This window comes from Colobus angolensis, unplaced genomic scaffold (genome assembly GCF_000951035.1).
Source record: "Colobus angolensis palliatus isolate OR3802 unplaced genomic scaffold, Cang.pa_1.0 Scaffold62, whole genome shotgun sequence".
NCBI lineage: Eukaryota > Metazoa > Chordata > Mammalia > Primates > Cercopithecidae > Colobus > Colobus angolensis.
Window position 1 is genome coordinate 2,399,759 of NW_012119821.1, and position 17,481 is coordinate 2,417,239.

Genomic DNA, 17,481 nt, shown 5'->3' on the forward strand with positions numbered 1-17,481 from the left:
AAAAAAAAAAAAAAAAAGCCACACTAGTAGCAGACACCTTAGTAGGCACCAGTCCAGGGAACAGACCAGGGCAGCAGTGTGCAACAGAGACCCTCTCATGCCCCAGAAAGACTCACATATGCCCAACAGCAAGCAGCAGGAATAAAAGTCACTGACGAAATTGGAAGAGACTCAGATTGTTAGCTAACACATTCAAATCGCCCTTTTCCTTAGCCTCCCCTCAATCCCTTAATATTCGAACATATGGGCAAATAAACATGAAATCCATTTGAGGAAACAAGTGTTATATTTTCTTTGCATATCTGAGCATTTATTATGTTTTCGATTCTGCTACCACAGACTAAGATCATATTACTTTTTGGGGGGTAGGAGTAAAGATCACATTGTTGAATTATATTGAGCTTACTGTTGAGAATCCTATCTTTTTAAAATATAAATTTGCAAATAATTATGGGGCTCTCGACTACTGTTTCTACCCAAGCTGCTTTTTCTATATCAGTGATTGGTTCTCAACTTTGAGTGTGCATCAAAACCACTTGGAGGGCTTGTTTAAAACACAAATGTCTAACCCTACCCCCAAAGTTTCTAATTCAGGAGGTCTAAGGTACGGCCAGAGAATCTGCACTTCCTAACACGTTCCCAGGTGATGCTAATGTTTCCATCTGTAGACCACACTTGGAAAACCAGTGCTCCAAGTCCTGCTTTAGTGGACAGACATTATTCTGATTTCACTCTCACAGGCATACAGTTGGCATTAATTCATACAGCACATATAAAGAATTAACCTCCCCCCAAACTTATTAGAACTTGATTTTCCACACATTATCAATAACGGAATACCACTTTCACCCACACAGAATGAAAAAACTTTAAGCTTGATAAAACCCAGCGTCACAAAGGGTATGAGGAAACAGCCTTCTTGTTGAGTTTATAAATGGCTACTGTTTCTGGATGGCAATTCTTGGCAGTAACTACCAATATTTTTAAAGCATAAATCCTTTAGTATAGGAATTTCTTTCTAGGAACCCCATAAAAATAACTAAGTGAATAAATGACGTTCACAGCAACATTTATGAGTTGTAAATAACCTAAGTTTCTCTTAATATGAGAAATATTAAAAAGTATTGAGTCATAAAAGTGAAAAGCATCTTCTGATTATTTCTACAGTTTAACCACTGAATAATTGTCTACAGTATGTTCTGTAGTAGAAGAAAGATATTCTGTAACAGAATCTCATTTGTGAGTGTTCTAGTGTGGTACTCAATTGCTGAAACTTACATGACAAGATGAAAATCCATTAATCGGTTAGCATACTACTTAGCTGCACTTTATCAAATTGACTTTAGTGATTGTTTTCCTTCACTCCTTAGAGATTTCATAAAGCTCTACCAAACTCCTTGACTTGCTCATGTAGTATTAAATGAGAGGGAAATTGGCTTTGAGCCTAAATTCATAATCTTTTACCTTTTCACAGTTTCCTCAGTGAATTATATGTCTTTCATGTTCCCATGCATAATTTAAGAAAACTTTTTGACATAGACTCACAAGAAGATGCAAACATACCTGAGTGAGGTCCCGCATACCAATCACCAACTGCTTCAATGAGGACACCTTATATGCTGGTAGTGCATTACCAGTTGGTTCAAGGAATCCCACATACACTTTTAATGGTCACCCTTAATTTAGTTAGAGCCTCAAGATATTTAATGAAAAGTTAGAACAAACATGTAAAAACGTGGAAAGAAGAGGGTGGAGAATGATCACCTCAGTTAAAAAAATGTGGTATAAAAAAATATTATTTCTGGAGACAGAAAACATGCACTCCAGTTACAGTATTGCTACTAACTATTAAAGATCTTGTGTGAGTTAATTCATATTTGGAGTTCAGATTTATAATTTGTAAATGAGTTTGAGGAACTAAGCCACAAAGCTCTTTTCCAATGCCACAATTATTACAATTAGACAGTTTTACTATCAGAAGCCCATTTGCTGATCATATTTAAAATCTTAGTGCCAAGATAAAAGTGTGCATTAGTACAACCTTCTTAAAAAGCAGTTTGGCAAAAAAAAAAAAAAAAAAAAAAATCAAATTTAAATTGTGCACACTTTTTGCCCCAGTAGTTCCTTATCTATAAATTTAAAGAAACATGCAAATGGGCAATTATACAATTTTCAGTGATCTCACAGCAGTATTTTTGAAGTTGTGAAAAATAAGGCACTGATTATATTTAATCAGTGCCTCATTTGCCATTAAAATGGTAAAAAGTGCAATTGCTTTTGCACTGACCTAATAGGTTTACGCAATGCAATACTACGCAACTATTAAAGTATGGCTACTGAAAGGCATTCATGATATACTGTTGAATGAAAAAAATACCACAGAATATTTAGTACCTCAGATCTTTATGTATAGCATACATACATATATCTATTTGTATAAGTATATATCATATTGGGATGAGTAATACTTAAATGTACAGATATTTAAAGAATATATATTCTCTACTTTTATATCTCTGTATAACGAGAGATTAAAGGTCTGAAAGATGTATGCAACAGTGGTGTTTACCTCCAGGAAGTATAGGCTGTGGGTATAGTATAGGCTGGGATAGGGAGAGAACTATCACCTTTTCTTTAAATTATAAAACTAAATGTCAATTTTAAAGATAAAAGGTTCAAAGTGAAATAAGCTATATATTTTTTAAAAATGTAAATATCTGAATAATTAAGCACCAGCAATCTCAATAGCACTTACTTAAAAGTTCATTTTCTCATTAACTTGAGATGCTGCCTTTACTGTATTCTAAATGCCATTGAGTCTATTTCTGGAATTCCTCTTGTTACATTGGACTTCCTATTTTTAAAGGGCCGATATAAAACTTTTCATTCATTCAACATTAGGAATGCCTTCCAATATCCATACTTTAACAGTTGCATAGTATTGAGTTACATAAATGCATCATAATCAGTGTCTTTTCACAATTACAAAAATGTGGCTGTGAGATCCTTGAAAATGTATCATTGCCTATTTGCATGTTTCTTTATGCTAAATCTGTAGATACAGAGTATCTGGGCCAAAAAGTGTGCACACTTTAAAAAATTCTGATAGCTTCTGCCACGGCAGATTTAGAGTATGTTTTAGTGTCGGATATGGCTGGTCCTCTCTAATTCTTTTCAGTTTCCACGATTTTTCTAGTATATTCTCTCAAAGGACAATATATTTTTTATTGGAATGGCATTGAATTTATAAATAAACCTAAGTGGGGAAAGACATGTTTTGATGTTGTCTTTCTATCTAAGAATATCATGTATCTTTTCATTTGCTGGAATCTACATTTTTGCCACTCAAGAGTTTTTTTTTAGTTTGCCTCATACAGATTTTACCATGTCTTAAATTTACACATTAAGTTTTCTTTTTACTTTTGCTATCACAAAGGTAGTCTTCTCTTCAAGTATCTTCTAACTAGTTTAGGTTTGGATACATATATATATATATGTATAGTCTTGTTACTCTTTTTAGTAAACATTTTTATTGAGCTATAATTATACATACAGAAAAGTGCACAAATCATATACAGCTTGATAAATATTCATAAGGTGAATGCACCTATGTAACCAGCACCTAGATCATGAAACAGAACATTACCAGCACCAGAGTCCCCTTGTACCCTCTTTCACTCCTACTGAGTTAAAGCCAGTTGAAAACTAATGTATACTATATGGTTCCACTCATATAAAATTCAAAAACAGACAAAACTAATTGGTGATCTTGACAGTGCTTACCTTTGGGAAGAGAGGTAGTGACTGAAAGGGGGTGCTGATTTCTGACACCATACATAAATGCTGTTTTGAATCAAATGATTCAAAATGGAATCAAGGTATGCACTGGTGCAGCCTACTGATATTTGTACGTAAATTGTATTTAATAGCTACTTTACTAAGTTCTTTTATTGTTTAGTTTTTCAACAAATTCCTTTAGGCTTTCTAGATACATATTCGTATCAGAAAATAGTTTTAACTCTTCCTTTGCAATTCACATCTTTATTTTGTCTAACTTCATTGGCTAAAACTCTCAACACATTAAGTAGTAGAGGAGTTAGTGGGCATGTCTTGTTCCTGACTTCAGCTGGACAGTCTCTTTTGCTTTGAAATTTAAGATGCTGGCTTTTAGGTAGAGGTACAATGTTAATTGATTATTCATCAATTTCTACTTAGCATATTTAACGTGAGTGCTCAATTCTATCATGTCTTTTCGGCAAAGATGAAGATATTTCTTAACTCTTAATATGATGAATATTAATAGATTATCTAGTATTGAATTACCCTTGTATTCTTATAATAAACCCAACTTAGTCAGGATTACCTTTTGAAAGTGCTGTTGGATTGTTTGCTAATGTTTCATTAAAACTTTTTATTAATATTCATGAGATTGCTCTATAATTTTCTTTTTGGTACAATCTTTGTCAGGTTTTTGAATCAATGCTATTACATTCACTTTATAAAATGTATTTAGCAGTTTCTTTCTTTTTTTTTTTTTTTGGCACTTTGAGGTTCAAGATTCTTTTCCTAGTCTCTGCAATTGTTTAAGCAAGAATGGGATTATTTAATCTTAAAAGGTTTGGTAGAAATCCCCTTGAAACAATCTGGGCTTGATGCTTCCTTTGGTAAGGGGTACTTTTAACTATTTGTTTCTTCTATGGCAACTGGTTTGTTGTGACCTAAATTTTGGCAATTTGCATTTTTCTCAGAAGTTTTCTTTCTTTTTTTTTTTTTTCTAGACGGAGTCTCGCTCTGTCGCCCGGGCTGGAGTGCAGTGGCCGGATCTCAGCTCACTGCAAGCTCCGCCTCCCGGGTTCACGCCATTCTCCTGCCTCAGTCTCCCGAGTAGCTGGGACTACAGGCACCCACCACCTCGCCCGGCTAGTTTTTTGTATGTTTTAGTAGAGACGGGGTTTCACTGTGTTAGCCAGGATGGTCTCGATCTCCTGACCTCGTGATCCGCCCGCCTTGGCCTCCCAAAGTGCTGGGATTACAGGCTTGAGCCACCGCGCCCGGCCAAAAGTTTTCGAATTTACTGTGTAAAATTGCTCAAAGTAGTCAATTTAAACAAATTTCCTCTTTTACTATTTCCCCCTTGTTATTTAAATTTTTGTATTTGTGCTTCCTCCTTTTTTTCTTAAATAGATTAGCTGGTAGTTTATCTCACTCAACTCCCTGCACTATCCACCACCAACTTGGATTTATTGCCTTTATTGTTTTGGTTTGCTACTAGTAATTATTTCTTGCTTTTATCGTTATTAATTCCTTCCTTCTGCTTTATTTTGCTTTTTACTCCAAGTGTTTGGTACTTGGTTAATTTTCACCTTTTCCTTTTACTGATAATTGCATTAATCAATAATTGCAATAACTGTCTCTCAAAAATGATCAGTAAAAATTGATAATAAATTTCCTGTCATATTTGCATTTTTTTTTTTTTTGGTAAATATTAGGTTTTTATCTGTCTTGCGTCATGTCTCTCTGGTGTGCTTTCATTGTCTGTGAGGATATTGATCTATTTATTATTTCTCATCCTAACTTTGAATGGAGTTGGACTGTAATCCTGGCTGACTCACTTTTCTTTCCCCCCTTAACTGAAACGAGTTTTTCTGTACTTTTAGGTGGGAGGAGTGGTTCTAGGATGACTTCACAGCCTTAGAGCTCCCGTTTTCACAGTGATTTAAAAGAATATGTATGTGTGTATATATATGAAACTACATCTATATAATGTCTGTGGATCTTGGCCTTTCTTGTATTATTCTGTCCTGTTTTGCCCGTCCCGCCCATCTGAACTCTAATTCTAGAAGTTCGTCCTCAGTGCTGGGCTTTGTCTCATTAGCTTCAAGACGTTCACAGCAAAAAACCCAGACTGCTCTAATGCAGTCATCAGACCTTATTATATTGCTTTAACATTCATCTGCGAATGGGATTCTGTAGTCACTTCCCAGTTTCGGTGTCTGTTCTTAGACTGGCCCACCGCACTTTGTAGTGAGAAACTGTGGGCAGTGTCGTAGTTCTCCAATTTGCAGAGCTGTCAGAAACCAGCTGCCTTCCTTCCACTTCCTCCCACAGATACTGAAACTACGTGGGTCAGTGGTCTGTCCTCACTGAGCTGTATTTTGAAGCTCATAGAGATACTTGTCATCCAGTGTTGGAATAGCATCTGTAGTGTCCTAGTTGCTCTGTATTTTTATGGGGAGATTAGAAAACAACACTGTTATCACCATTTTCCCTGAGGTTAAACTGTTAAGACCTCTTTCTGTTGTAGGAGAGGTTTTAATTACAAAAATAATTTTGTGATCATTATAAAGAACCTATCATTTGAAATTTGCTATATTCCAGGTACTATCCTAAGTGCTTTATCTGTATTATCTCATTTAATACTAAACCCTGTGAGTTAGGTTTTACCTATTTTCCTTATTTTATCAATGGGAGAGTTAGGGTCCAAGATCATGCCACTGAACTGGCAAATCTGGGATTTAAACCCAGGTCATCTGATTCCAGAGCACCTCCTCATTAACTGCCTCTCAAAAATGATCAGGTCCAACAGTTTTCAAATTATATACCACTGTCAGCAAGATTTCTATATGAATTTAGATTAAATACAAATAACTATTTAAAGATCTAATAACACATATATATTATAGATCAAATCTAAAAACAATGAAATGATAAACAGGTTAAATTATGCCATATGATCTGACTAATCTTATTAGTATGCAGATGCTCAAAACAAAGCTCCTCTTCCTACCTTCTAAAAAAAAAAATACCACAAAATTAGGGGGCAGGAAGGAGACAATTAGGGAGTAGGAAAATAGAGCTTTTTGAGATTTCAGACTTCATATTTCCCCTCATTATATCACTCCTGTTAAGGAATAAAGTATATGTGTGAAATATTGCTTATAATTTATTTAATCGATAAATACTTTTCTTGTAAATAACTATTTTGGAAAAGTTAGAAATAGTTTCTCTACAATTCACACTGGCCTGCTATTTTCTGGTCAATTAAGTTGCTATGGAATGTGAACACTTACTAGTCCATAAAGTTTCACAAGAAAGTCTCCCACAAGTATATCAATTAGAAGTATACTAAAATTTATAATCTTACGGTATTAAATTATAAGGAGTTAGAAGATATTTAGCCTTATGAAATACTTTTAGATTGGAATTTTCCTGTAACTTACATTTATGAACACAGTCATACAGTTACTACCTTTATTACCTCCTAACCTTTCTTAGTGATAAAGAAAAAACAATTTGGGCTTTTTATGTAGTACTAAAGCCATTATATATATGCTACTTCAACTTCCAATGTCTAAGAGATGACTTAGTTTGAGATATGGATGTCTTAATCTGCCAGGATTTAAATAGTAGCAATTGGAATAACCCATAGAAGGATAACATCTGTTAGCAAGCTTAGTTCTTCCCCCCACCATCAGAAGATTTTTTTATTTCTAATTAAAAAACATACAGTTGGCAAACTCAGGTTTAAAACTAAGCATGCCAATAATAAATGAATCATTTCTCCAAGTACATACTGTTTCCCTTGGGAAGGACTGTTATTTTACAACATTTTTTTCCTCTAATTTAGAAAAAAAGATAAACATTTAAAATATTACAATGCCTAAACAGTGATACCAGTAATATAGTTTTTATATTGATGTTTGTATTTCAACATTTATTATCACCAAGACTAACTTAACCCAACTCCTTTAGTGAAGAGATTTCTTTCCCCATTTCAGTACTAGACTCATAGTTCTGAATGTCACTAAGCAAGTAATGGATACGAGTTATTGATTAATTACTAATGAAGAGTTTTTATATTATCTCCTTTATAATTAGCTAGTTCATAAACTTAAGAAAACAAAACAATGAACAAAAACAAAACCCTATTTCTTACCCTCTAAATGGTTACGTTTGCCTTTCACTTACCTGAAAATATGAGAATAAAAATGACCATGTATAGAGTTGCACCACTGAATCTATTTGAATGGTTCTGTTTTTGTATTTTTCACTTATTTAATTTGAAAAAAATTAGAAAAGCATTAGTTTGAAATTAGAGCAGCTAACACACTGGGGGCAACGAATTAAAAAACTCAAAAGGCTAAAAATAAAAACACAAAGTATCTTTCCTTCTAGATGAAAAAGATTGTTTTCTTCCTAGAAAGCAAAAAAAGAAAAAAAAAAAGGCAACGAATGATTTGAGAATAAAATCAAACATAACTGGTATTCACCACAGCAATGTGTAAATAAATGACCCACATAGCACAAAACTTTCTCATTCCCAATCACACATAGTTAAGTTGCTTTTCCCTCAGTTACTTAATAGTTGTCTTCAAACAATCTCCTTTTAGAAAACTATCATATTAGTTAAACCTATTTATTCTTACTGTGAAGTTAATTTCATTTATATAGGCCACAAAGGTTTAATTGGCACACTTTACTTAAGAATAAGACAAAATAAGTCACTCTTCTTTAAAAAAAATTATGGTAATCTGTTTTCAAAGAATAATCCCAGATACTTAATTCATTAAAGGAAATTTTCCACCATCAGCAATGAGCTTTTTAAATGATCACTAAGTGTTCACCTGAAGATTATCAATGCTATATGAAGTGCAAACTTGTTTTGAAAATTCGTGTCAATTTTATAAGATACAATTTGCACTGAAGAGTTTTTAAAAAGATAACCTACACACGTACAGTTAATTTGCCTCAAACAACTTCTTAGAAATACAGTATAAACATTTAAGAACCACGACAAAGTTGTGGTTCAAACTTCAACAAAGATTTTCTCGAAACCCAGTACAAAGATTACTGGCTCAAGACCATATCCCAAAGTGACATCAGCAGGAGATTTGATTGTAAGACTCTACTTTTTAAAAAAAGAGCACACTTGGTTATACATGGCTTTTAAACTTGAGCTACAGTTATGCTACAAATCCCCCCACCCTCCCAATCTAAAGTCAGTCATGTGGAGATATGTACATTCTCTGAGCATTGTTTAGAGTCCTTGGCTTTCCAGCTTTGATGGAGATCTAGAAGGCGTTCAGAAGTCCGTGTGCTTACATTCAGAGCAGGATGGACTTTACAAATTCCACTTTCCTCCATTAGTGACAGGCCACAGATCCCAAAGTATGCATGCAAAGCATCTGAAAAGAAGGCATTTAAACATCATAACAGGCATTCCTACTTGTACATTCTACAAAATATTTCAGCTACATATTTACCAGCCCATCACTCCATTAAAAGTTTACAGAGAAATGCTAATATAGTTTTTAAAATATTTGCTTTCTCAAAGTCTCAAACATCAATTTAAAAAAAAACACAGATGATCAAAATAAAATATTTTATTCATGAAAATATCACTAACAAAGGAAAACAGTTTCCAACTGAAGAGCTGATACTATCCATAACCTCTGTGATGAAAAGACAGGAGGAGCAGCAGTCATATGTAAGACTTCTCACTTGAGGGAGTTTCCCTTTTTGCTTACTACAGAACATGGAAATGAGTAGCTTCAATGCTGTATCATTAAATTTTTTTTCTTTAAAATGAAAACAAAACTCTGAATCTAAGTTGCAATACCCCTTGCTCCATGTTTTGCCTCTGAAAGTTCCTAAACCATAGGCAGTACTATTCTAACACTGTGTTAAATAAAAGGAGCTTACGTAAAAATAATCCATTCTGGAATGCTGTGCCATATTTAATCCTCCTATTTAGGGTAATGTCAGTCATTGTAAAAATATCTGATCTGACAATAAAAACAAACTCACATTCTATTTGGTTGAAATAATATGAGTGCTCATACCACGACAATTCTGCACTGGCTCACTAGTTTCTCATCTTTCAGGGGGCAGCAATCCTCTTCTATTAAAGTGGCCAATGAAATCACATGGTCATTCTTGCCTAAGAGTCTTATGTAGACTTCTGAAGAGCTCAGAGCTTTGCAGTTATAGGAACACTACAAAGACAGTTTTGTACCAGTCAAAAATGTTTTTCTATTTTTGAATTGGTCAACATTTGTGGCCTTAAGAGCTATTAAAGTTCAAAATAGGCTGGGTGTGGTGGCTCACACCTGTAATCCCAGTACTTTGGAGGCTGAGGAGGGTATATTGCTTGAGCCACAGAAGTTTGATACCAGCCTAGGCAATATGGTGAAGCACCATCTCTATAAAGAAATACAAAAATTATCCAGGTATGGTGGTGTATGCCTGTAGTTCCAGATACTCAGGAGGCTGAAGTGGGAGGCTCACCTGAGCCTAGGGAGGTTGAGGCTGCAGTGAGGCATGACTATATCACTGCACTCCAGCCTGGGCAAAAGAATGAGACCCTGTCTCAAAACAACAAAAAGTTCAAAACATCTTACCACATCAAATTTTGTCAAAAGCGTTAAAGAAAAAGCTTTACTTACAAGAGTATCACTTATTTTTCAGAACAGAAATGACAAATAGTTGTGCTTACGCAATGCCATTGTGAAAACGTTATTTCACTAATAGAGGCCCATGTTGATCACCTTTTAGGCCTTTTCAGAAAATACTTAGGTTTCTTCTGGCTCACTTTCCTTTGACTTTCAGACTATAAAAAATAAATTTGATTTCGCCTGTAATATTACATCATTCCATATAATTATTCTAAAACTACAAAGGGTACAAAGCAACATTAAGCTGTTTTCTAGAAACCAGGAAACTTTTCTAGGAAAAATTACAACAGAAAATATACATCCATAATGACATAAAATAGAACTATGTAAAACTAAAATCTCTCTGGATAAAGTAACAAATAAAACTTATTTTTTTCTCAAAAAGATTTTTGTAACAGCCAATGAGATCAGAACTCAATTGTTTCAAGCCTCAAATTGCTTTTTTAAAAAACTCCTTATCTGTAGGTGGCAATGTATAAGCACTTTACAAGTGGAAATATGTTTACTCCATAATAAAGCACTTTAGATGCTGAAATATATATATAATTCCATAACAAAAGGTCATTCTTTAGAAGTTTCTTTCATAAATGTATATAAAATCCTTTTGTGTCTTGCTACTAAATTTACTAGAACCAAGAATAAGCTTAAAGAATCTCGTTAAAATGATTGTAAGGGTTCTGGGACCAGATCTTTACACATAAATTCAATTTAGTAAAGACTAAAACATGTAATGTATCTGTAAAAAGTAAGTAGAACATCCAAATATTTACACAAATGTTAAAGTTAGCAACTGATCTCTCCGGAAAAAGCCTCAAGAATTTTCTTTTAAAAAAGCTGTTGCAAACACTGAATGTATTTCAAGTATGTTTACATAAGAAATGTTTTCGGCTGGGTGCGGTGGCTCAAGCCTGTAATCCCAGCACTTTGGGAGGCCGAGACGGGCGGATCACGAGGTCAGGAGATCGAGACCATCCTGGCCAACACGGTGAAACCTCGTCTCTACTAAAAAATACAAAAAACTAGCCGGGCGAGGTGGCGGGCGCCTGTAATCCCAGCTACTCGGGAGGCTGAGGCAGGAGAATGGCGTGAACCCGGAAGGCGGAGCTTGCAGTGAGCTGAGATCCGGCCACTGCACTCCAGCCTGGGCGACAGAGCGAGACTCCGTCTAAAAAAAAAAAAAAAAAAAATGTTTTCTAAGAGATTGTCATCTCCCTATTTCCATTATTTGTTAAAACAGTACCCGCACTGATTGAAAAAATGGAATAAAGACCAAAATAATTCTCAGTTTTCTTGAGGCACTAGAGATATCAAAAATTTCAAAATATTATTTTTCTTGAGAAATTAACTTCTGAAAACACACTTTGGCTTACAACTTTGAAAGCAATGTACACTTTCTCTAAGAAGGCATGTTTTACTATGCATTCATTGATTGAGATCGTCTTGCTCTGTCGCCCAAGCTGGAGTACTATGGCATGACCTTGGCTCACTGCAACCTCCGCCTCCCGGGTTCAAGCAATTCTCCTGCCTCAGCCTCCTGAGTAGGTGAGACTACAGATGCGCACCACCATGCCCGGCTAATTTTTTGTATTTTTAGTAGAGACAGGGTCTCACCATGTTGGCCAGGCTAGTCTCAAATTCCTGATCTCAAGCGATTCACCCGCATCAGCCTCCCAAAGTGCTGGGATTACAGGCTTGAGCCACCACACCTGGCCTTTTATTTTATTTTACTTCATTTTATTTTTTGAGATGTACTCTTGCTCTGTTGCCCAGGCTAGAGTGCAGTGGCATGATCTTGGCTCACTGCAACCTCTGCCTCCCAGGTTCAGGCAATTCTTCTGCCCCAGCCTCCCGAGTAGCTGGGATTACAGGCACTCACCACCAGGCCTGGCTAATTCTTGTATTTTTAGTAGAGGCAGTGTTTCATCACCAAGTGGCCAGGCTAGTCTCAAACTCCTGACCTCAAGTGATCCGCCCACCTTAGCCTCCCAAAGTGTTGGGATTACAGGAGTAAGCCAATGCACCTGGCCTAGGAAGCATGTTTTGTATGAAAATATAGGCAAGTAGGGGTGTAAGGAAATATTCCTGCTCATTTCAAATATGATTTCATGAGCTCCTTATTTATATTCTAATTCAAGTACACATTCCAACTATAGCAGTTCTGTGATGGAAGATGAACGTCGATGAGGCACTTTCTAGGCTGGTAATAAAAACCACAACTCTATTGCAATACTGGCAAAAACAATCATTCCTTGTGTCTAGTTTCATATTTGTAACTAATTCTTTACTTGTTTATCTAAAGTGTCAGTGTTTGAAATTATTTTAACACACTCTTAAATGGATTTTTATAAGGAAGCTGTATATACGGTCATTTTGCTGGAGGTGAAAACGTAAGTCGGCTGAGGTGTCGGCTACAAAATGATGCTAGAGGTGGGAGAGGAGCCAAATTTTGGGAGGGCCTTGAGTGCCATGCCATTTATATTGTCTGAATCTGTTGAAATTTGGAGAACAAGAGTATGGGAAGTGAGAAACACATATTCAGGATTTGAAATATTTTATTTAATGATTTTTTTTTTTTTGGAGACAGAGTCTCACTCTGTCACATAGGTCAGAGGGCAGTAGTGCAATCTCGGTTCACTGCAACCTCTGCTTCCCGGGTTTAAGTGACTCTCCTGCCTCAGACTCCCGCATAGCTGGGACTACAGGCACGCATCACCACACCTGGTAATTTTTGTATTTGTAGTAGAGTCAGGGTTTCAACATGTTGAACAGGCTGGTCTTGAACTCGTGACCTCAAGTGATCCACCTGCCTCAACCTCCCAAAGTGTTGGAGTTACAGGCATGAGCCACTGCGCCCGGTCTATTTAATGACTTCTGAAAAGAGTAAGAACTGATTCCCTTCAGGATTAGGAGTAATTTACTATACTTAGCTCAAGTCATGACTAATAATCCTAATGGCTTTGGATGGGCTAAATAATTCTCTTCTTTGGAAAGGACCCATTCAGACCATCTACGTTATTGCTGAAAATGAAATAAAACATTACTAAGTAAAATATTTGGGAAAAAATGCACACTATACCCATGCATCTTGATAATAAACTCTTTCCTTTATACTCCCCAATACCCTAAATCTATCCTAAGCTTACACAATATACCTTTTTAAAAATAATATTTAATGTAACTTTGTGGATATATTTTCTATCATACGCCTTTTCTGATAAGGATGCTTGAAGATCTATTCAGGAAATAAAGGTTGTTCTGGATTCACAAAGAAAATAATTACCTGGATGACTGTCTGGCCACTTGGCAAATCCCCCTACGAGGCGATCTTGAGTTGATAAGATGTAATTTCTATTTTTCTCAAAGTTAGTGTATTGGAAAATTTTTAGAAGCTGAAATGACATGACAAAACTCTTATCAACCTTTGGGTCAAATTTCAGATATCTGTCATTTAGATATGCTTTTCTGTAGCTAAGGTGCTCAGATCAACTCTACGGGGCCTTGAGCACTTGAAGTGAGTCAATCAAATTATCTTTTTTATTTTCTTGTCAAATCTACTCTCCTTTTCTTGACCCTCTATTTCCTTCTTCTGAATCAGGCCAACTGCACCCTTTGAAGCACATTAAGCTAAATTCAAAAGATAACTCCAATCCACTCAACATAATCAGTCATTTTAAAAAGTAAATTTTATCTACCCATATTTTAACTCTTATGATAAGCTCTTTAGCTATTAGTTATAAATTAGTAGTAACTGGAACTAAAAATATTTTTTTTAAAAAAGAGCAAACAGAAATTACTAACCAGATGCTATAGACAGTTTTGAAAATAGTAAAAAAGTATAGCTCTTTAATTAGGAAAGAAAAAGGTAAGACAAAAATGATTGCGACATAAAAAACTATATAGTTTTTAATGATTTAGGACATGTACTTAGTTTTTCTCTCAAGAACCCAAAAAGTAAGATACAAATAAATAAATAACACTGTGAAGTTCAAGATGAGGTGTGCAGTAGGTAAGAGGGATCAAGAAATTTCTGAAGATACAAAGCAATTTAATATATGTCAATGAACCAGAGAGAGCCACAGCTTTTAGTGACTGATGAAGAAGCATTATTTCTCAAAAAGAAAAGCTAAACTCATAAGAAAGTTATGGTACAAACAAGAAACAAACTTATTCATTTAATTAATAGACTATAAGGAAAAAGGCTTCTTTGAATTTTGATGTTAAGAATATTTTCCATCAGTGGCACATTGGTCATTAAATAAAAATGAAAAAAGGATAATATTAACACTGCACTTGGCTTAGCAATAAACAGTATTTGCACTATCACAATAAGTGTTGGTTACTGGTTTTCAAATTTTAGAATCAACCTATAGGCAAAGCCTGAAAGATGTGATTATTAATACTGAACAAAAATATGAATGTTTCCTAACTTGACATTATACAAATAAAGGTAACCTTATATAGTATTGGAAGGTAGAAGATGAGGAAAAGATTCAGAACTAAACATAACGGGTAACAATTTGTTGGAAAAGTGAGAGGCTAAATCTTAATTTCTCTTATTTGGGAATCATCAATAACGTCTAAAGGTGATAAGAAGTTAGTCTGTGATTTAAAGTTATGGAAATGTCCACAAGAATTAAAACATTTCCAAAAAGTTTAAAAGTGGTTGCTTTCAGAAAGCTGTCAGACTACTGACATCAAATAAAAAAGACTTGGGACAAGTTGAAAGGGTTCCTGTAGAATAAAGATGGGACAATTTAAGCATAAAATATATATATGTTTTAGTCATATATGACTAATATATATGTATTATATATGACTAAAAAATGTTAAAATCTATGTATTCACAATGATTCTCAAAAAAAAAGAAAAGAAACAAACCAAACAAACCCCAAACTCTAAAATCTAATATTTCATTGGAAAGGCTGAGGGGATGGTAGGGAACCAACTCATTTTGTTGAACACTATTAAGGGAAAGAATTTGGTATTTATCTGTCCTTCTCTGTACAAAGTATATCTCAGGGGAAGGTAAAATAATTCTTCTTTAAAAAACAATGCTAGTTAATAAATTGAGAAGGAATGAAAGAATACCACTGTTTTATAACCTCTTAATGCCACAACTGATTTAAGCAATGATCCTTAATGCCTGTTAAAACTATTCTACAAAAAGTTGATAGTTTCTATAGACTAGCAATGAAGAATCCAAAAGGAAATTAAGAAAGCAATTTCATTTACAACAGCATCTAAAATGATTCAATACTGAGAATTAAATCTTAATAAAAAAGTGAAAGTTTTGTATGTTGAAAACTACAAAACATTGCTGAAAGAAACTGAAGACCACCTGTATAAATGGAAAAGCATCCGGTGCTCATGGATAGGAACACTCAACAGTGTCAAGATATCACCACTACCCAAAGTGATCTACAGATTCAATGCAATTCCCATCAAAATTTCAAGACTTTTTTTGCGGAAATGGTAAACTCAATTACCAGATTCATATCAAATTGCAAGGGGCTCCAAATAGTCAAAACAATCTTGAAAAAGAAAAAGTTGGAAGTTTCAAACTTCTTAACTTTGAAACTTACTACAAAGCTACAGTAATAAAAACAGTATAGTACTGGTACAAAGACAGCCATACAGAACAACAGAATAAAACAGGAAGTCCAGAAACAAACCTCACATATATATAGTCAACTGACTTTTGACAAGGGTGCCAAAACCATTTAATGGAAAAGGGCAGTCTTTCAACAAATGGTGCTAGGAAAATTAGATATCCACGTGTCAAAGAATGAGGTTGGATCTTACCTTACATTACATACAATAATTAACTCAAAACTGAGGAAAGGCCCGACATTAAGGCCTAAAACCATAAAACTATTAGAAGAAAACACTGGGGAAAATCTTTATACAGCGGATTCAGCAATAATTTTATGGACATGACACCAACAACACAAGCAATAAAAGAAAAATTTAGATAAAATTGGACTGCATCAAAAAACTTTTGTACATTAAAGGACACCATCAACAGAGTAAAAAGGCAACTCAAGAAATGAGAAAACATTTGTAAATCATATATCTGAGAAGGGATTAATATCCAGAATATATGAAGAACACCCACAACCTTTTAACAACAAAAGGAAACCAGATTTAAAAATAGGCAAAGGGCTTGAATAGAAATTTCTCCCAAGAAGATATACAAATGACCAATAAGTACATAAAAAGACACTCATTATCATTAGAAAAACGCAAATCAAAACCACAATGAAATGACACTGGAAACCCATTAGGATGGCTATTTTATATATAAAACAAAAGAAAAAACAAATGTTGGTGAGGACATAGAGAAATCGGGACTCTCATACATTGCCAGAGGGAACATAAAATGTTGTAGATGCTGTGGAAAAGTTTGGCATTTCCTCAAAAAGTTAAATGAAGAACTACCATATGACCCAGCAATTCCACTCCTATATACATATAGTACCCCTCAAAAATGAAAGCAGGGACTTGAAAATATATTTATACACCCATGTTTTTAGCAGTATTATCTGCAATGGCCAAAAGGTGAAAACAACTCAAGTGAACATCAACAGATAAATGAAGAAGGAAAATGTGATATTTATATACAATGGAATATTATTATTCAGCCACTAAAAAAATGAAATTTTGACATATGCCATGTCATAAATAAATCCTGAAACCATTATGCTAAGTGAAATAAGCCAGAAACAGAAGGACCAATATTGTATGATTTCACCTATATGAGGTACCTAGAATAGACAAATTCACAGAGACAGAGAGTAGAGTGGAGGTTACCAGGCTGAGGGGAAAGAAGAACAGGGAATTATTGTTTAATGTGTACAGGATTTATGGTGGTTAAAATGAAAAAGTTTTCCATGGTAGTGACGATTGCACAACATTGTAAATTGAATTAATACTAGTGAATTGCAAACTTGCAAATGTTTAAAGTGATAAGTATAATGTGCTATGTATATTTTCAACTCTGGAGCTCTAATTTTTTTTTTTTTTTTGA

At 34.6% G+C, this 17,481-nt stretch overlaps 1 protein-coding gene across 1 annotated transcript in view; it reads right to left on the reverse strand.

The window, feature by feature from the left end:
* Window positions 1-7,439: 7,439 nt before the first annotated feature.
* The window catches only part of PGGT1B (protein geranylgeranyltransferase type I, beta subunit), a 54,078-nt gene continuing 44,036 nt past the window's right edge, over window positions 7,440-17,481 (reverse strand). The window contains exons 8-9 of the mRNA XM_011963655.1: window positions 13,735-13,843; window positions 7,440-9,185 (exon numbers count right to left, since the gene is read on the reverse strand). Coding sequence (XP_011819045.1) covers window positions 9,004-9,185; window positions 13,735-13,843 — 291 coding nt within the window. The 3' untranslated portion in view covers window positions 7,440-9,003. The remainder of the gene's footprint in view (window positions 9,186-13,734; window positions 13,844-17,481) is intronic.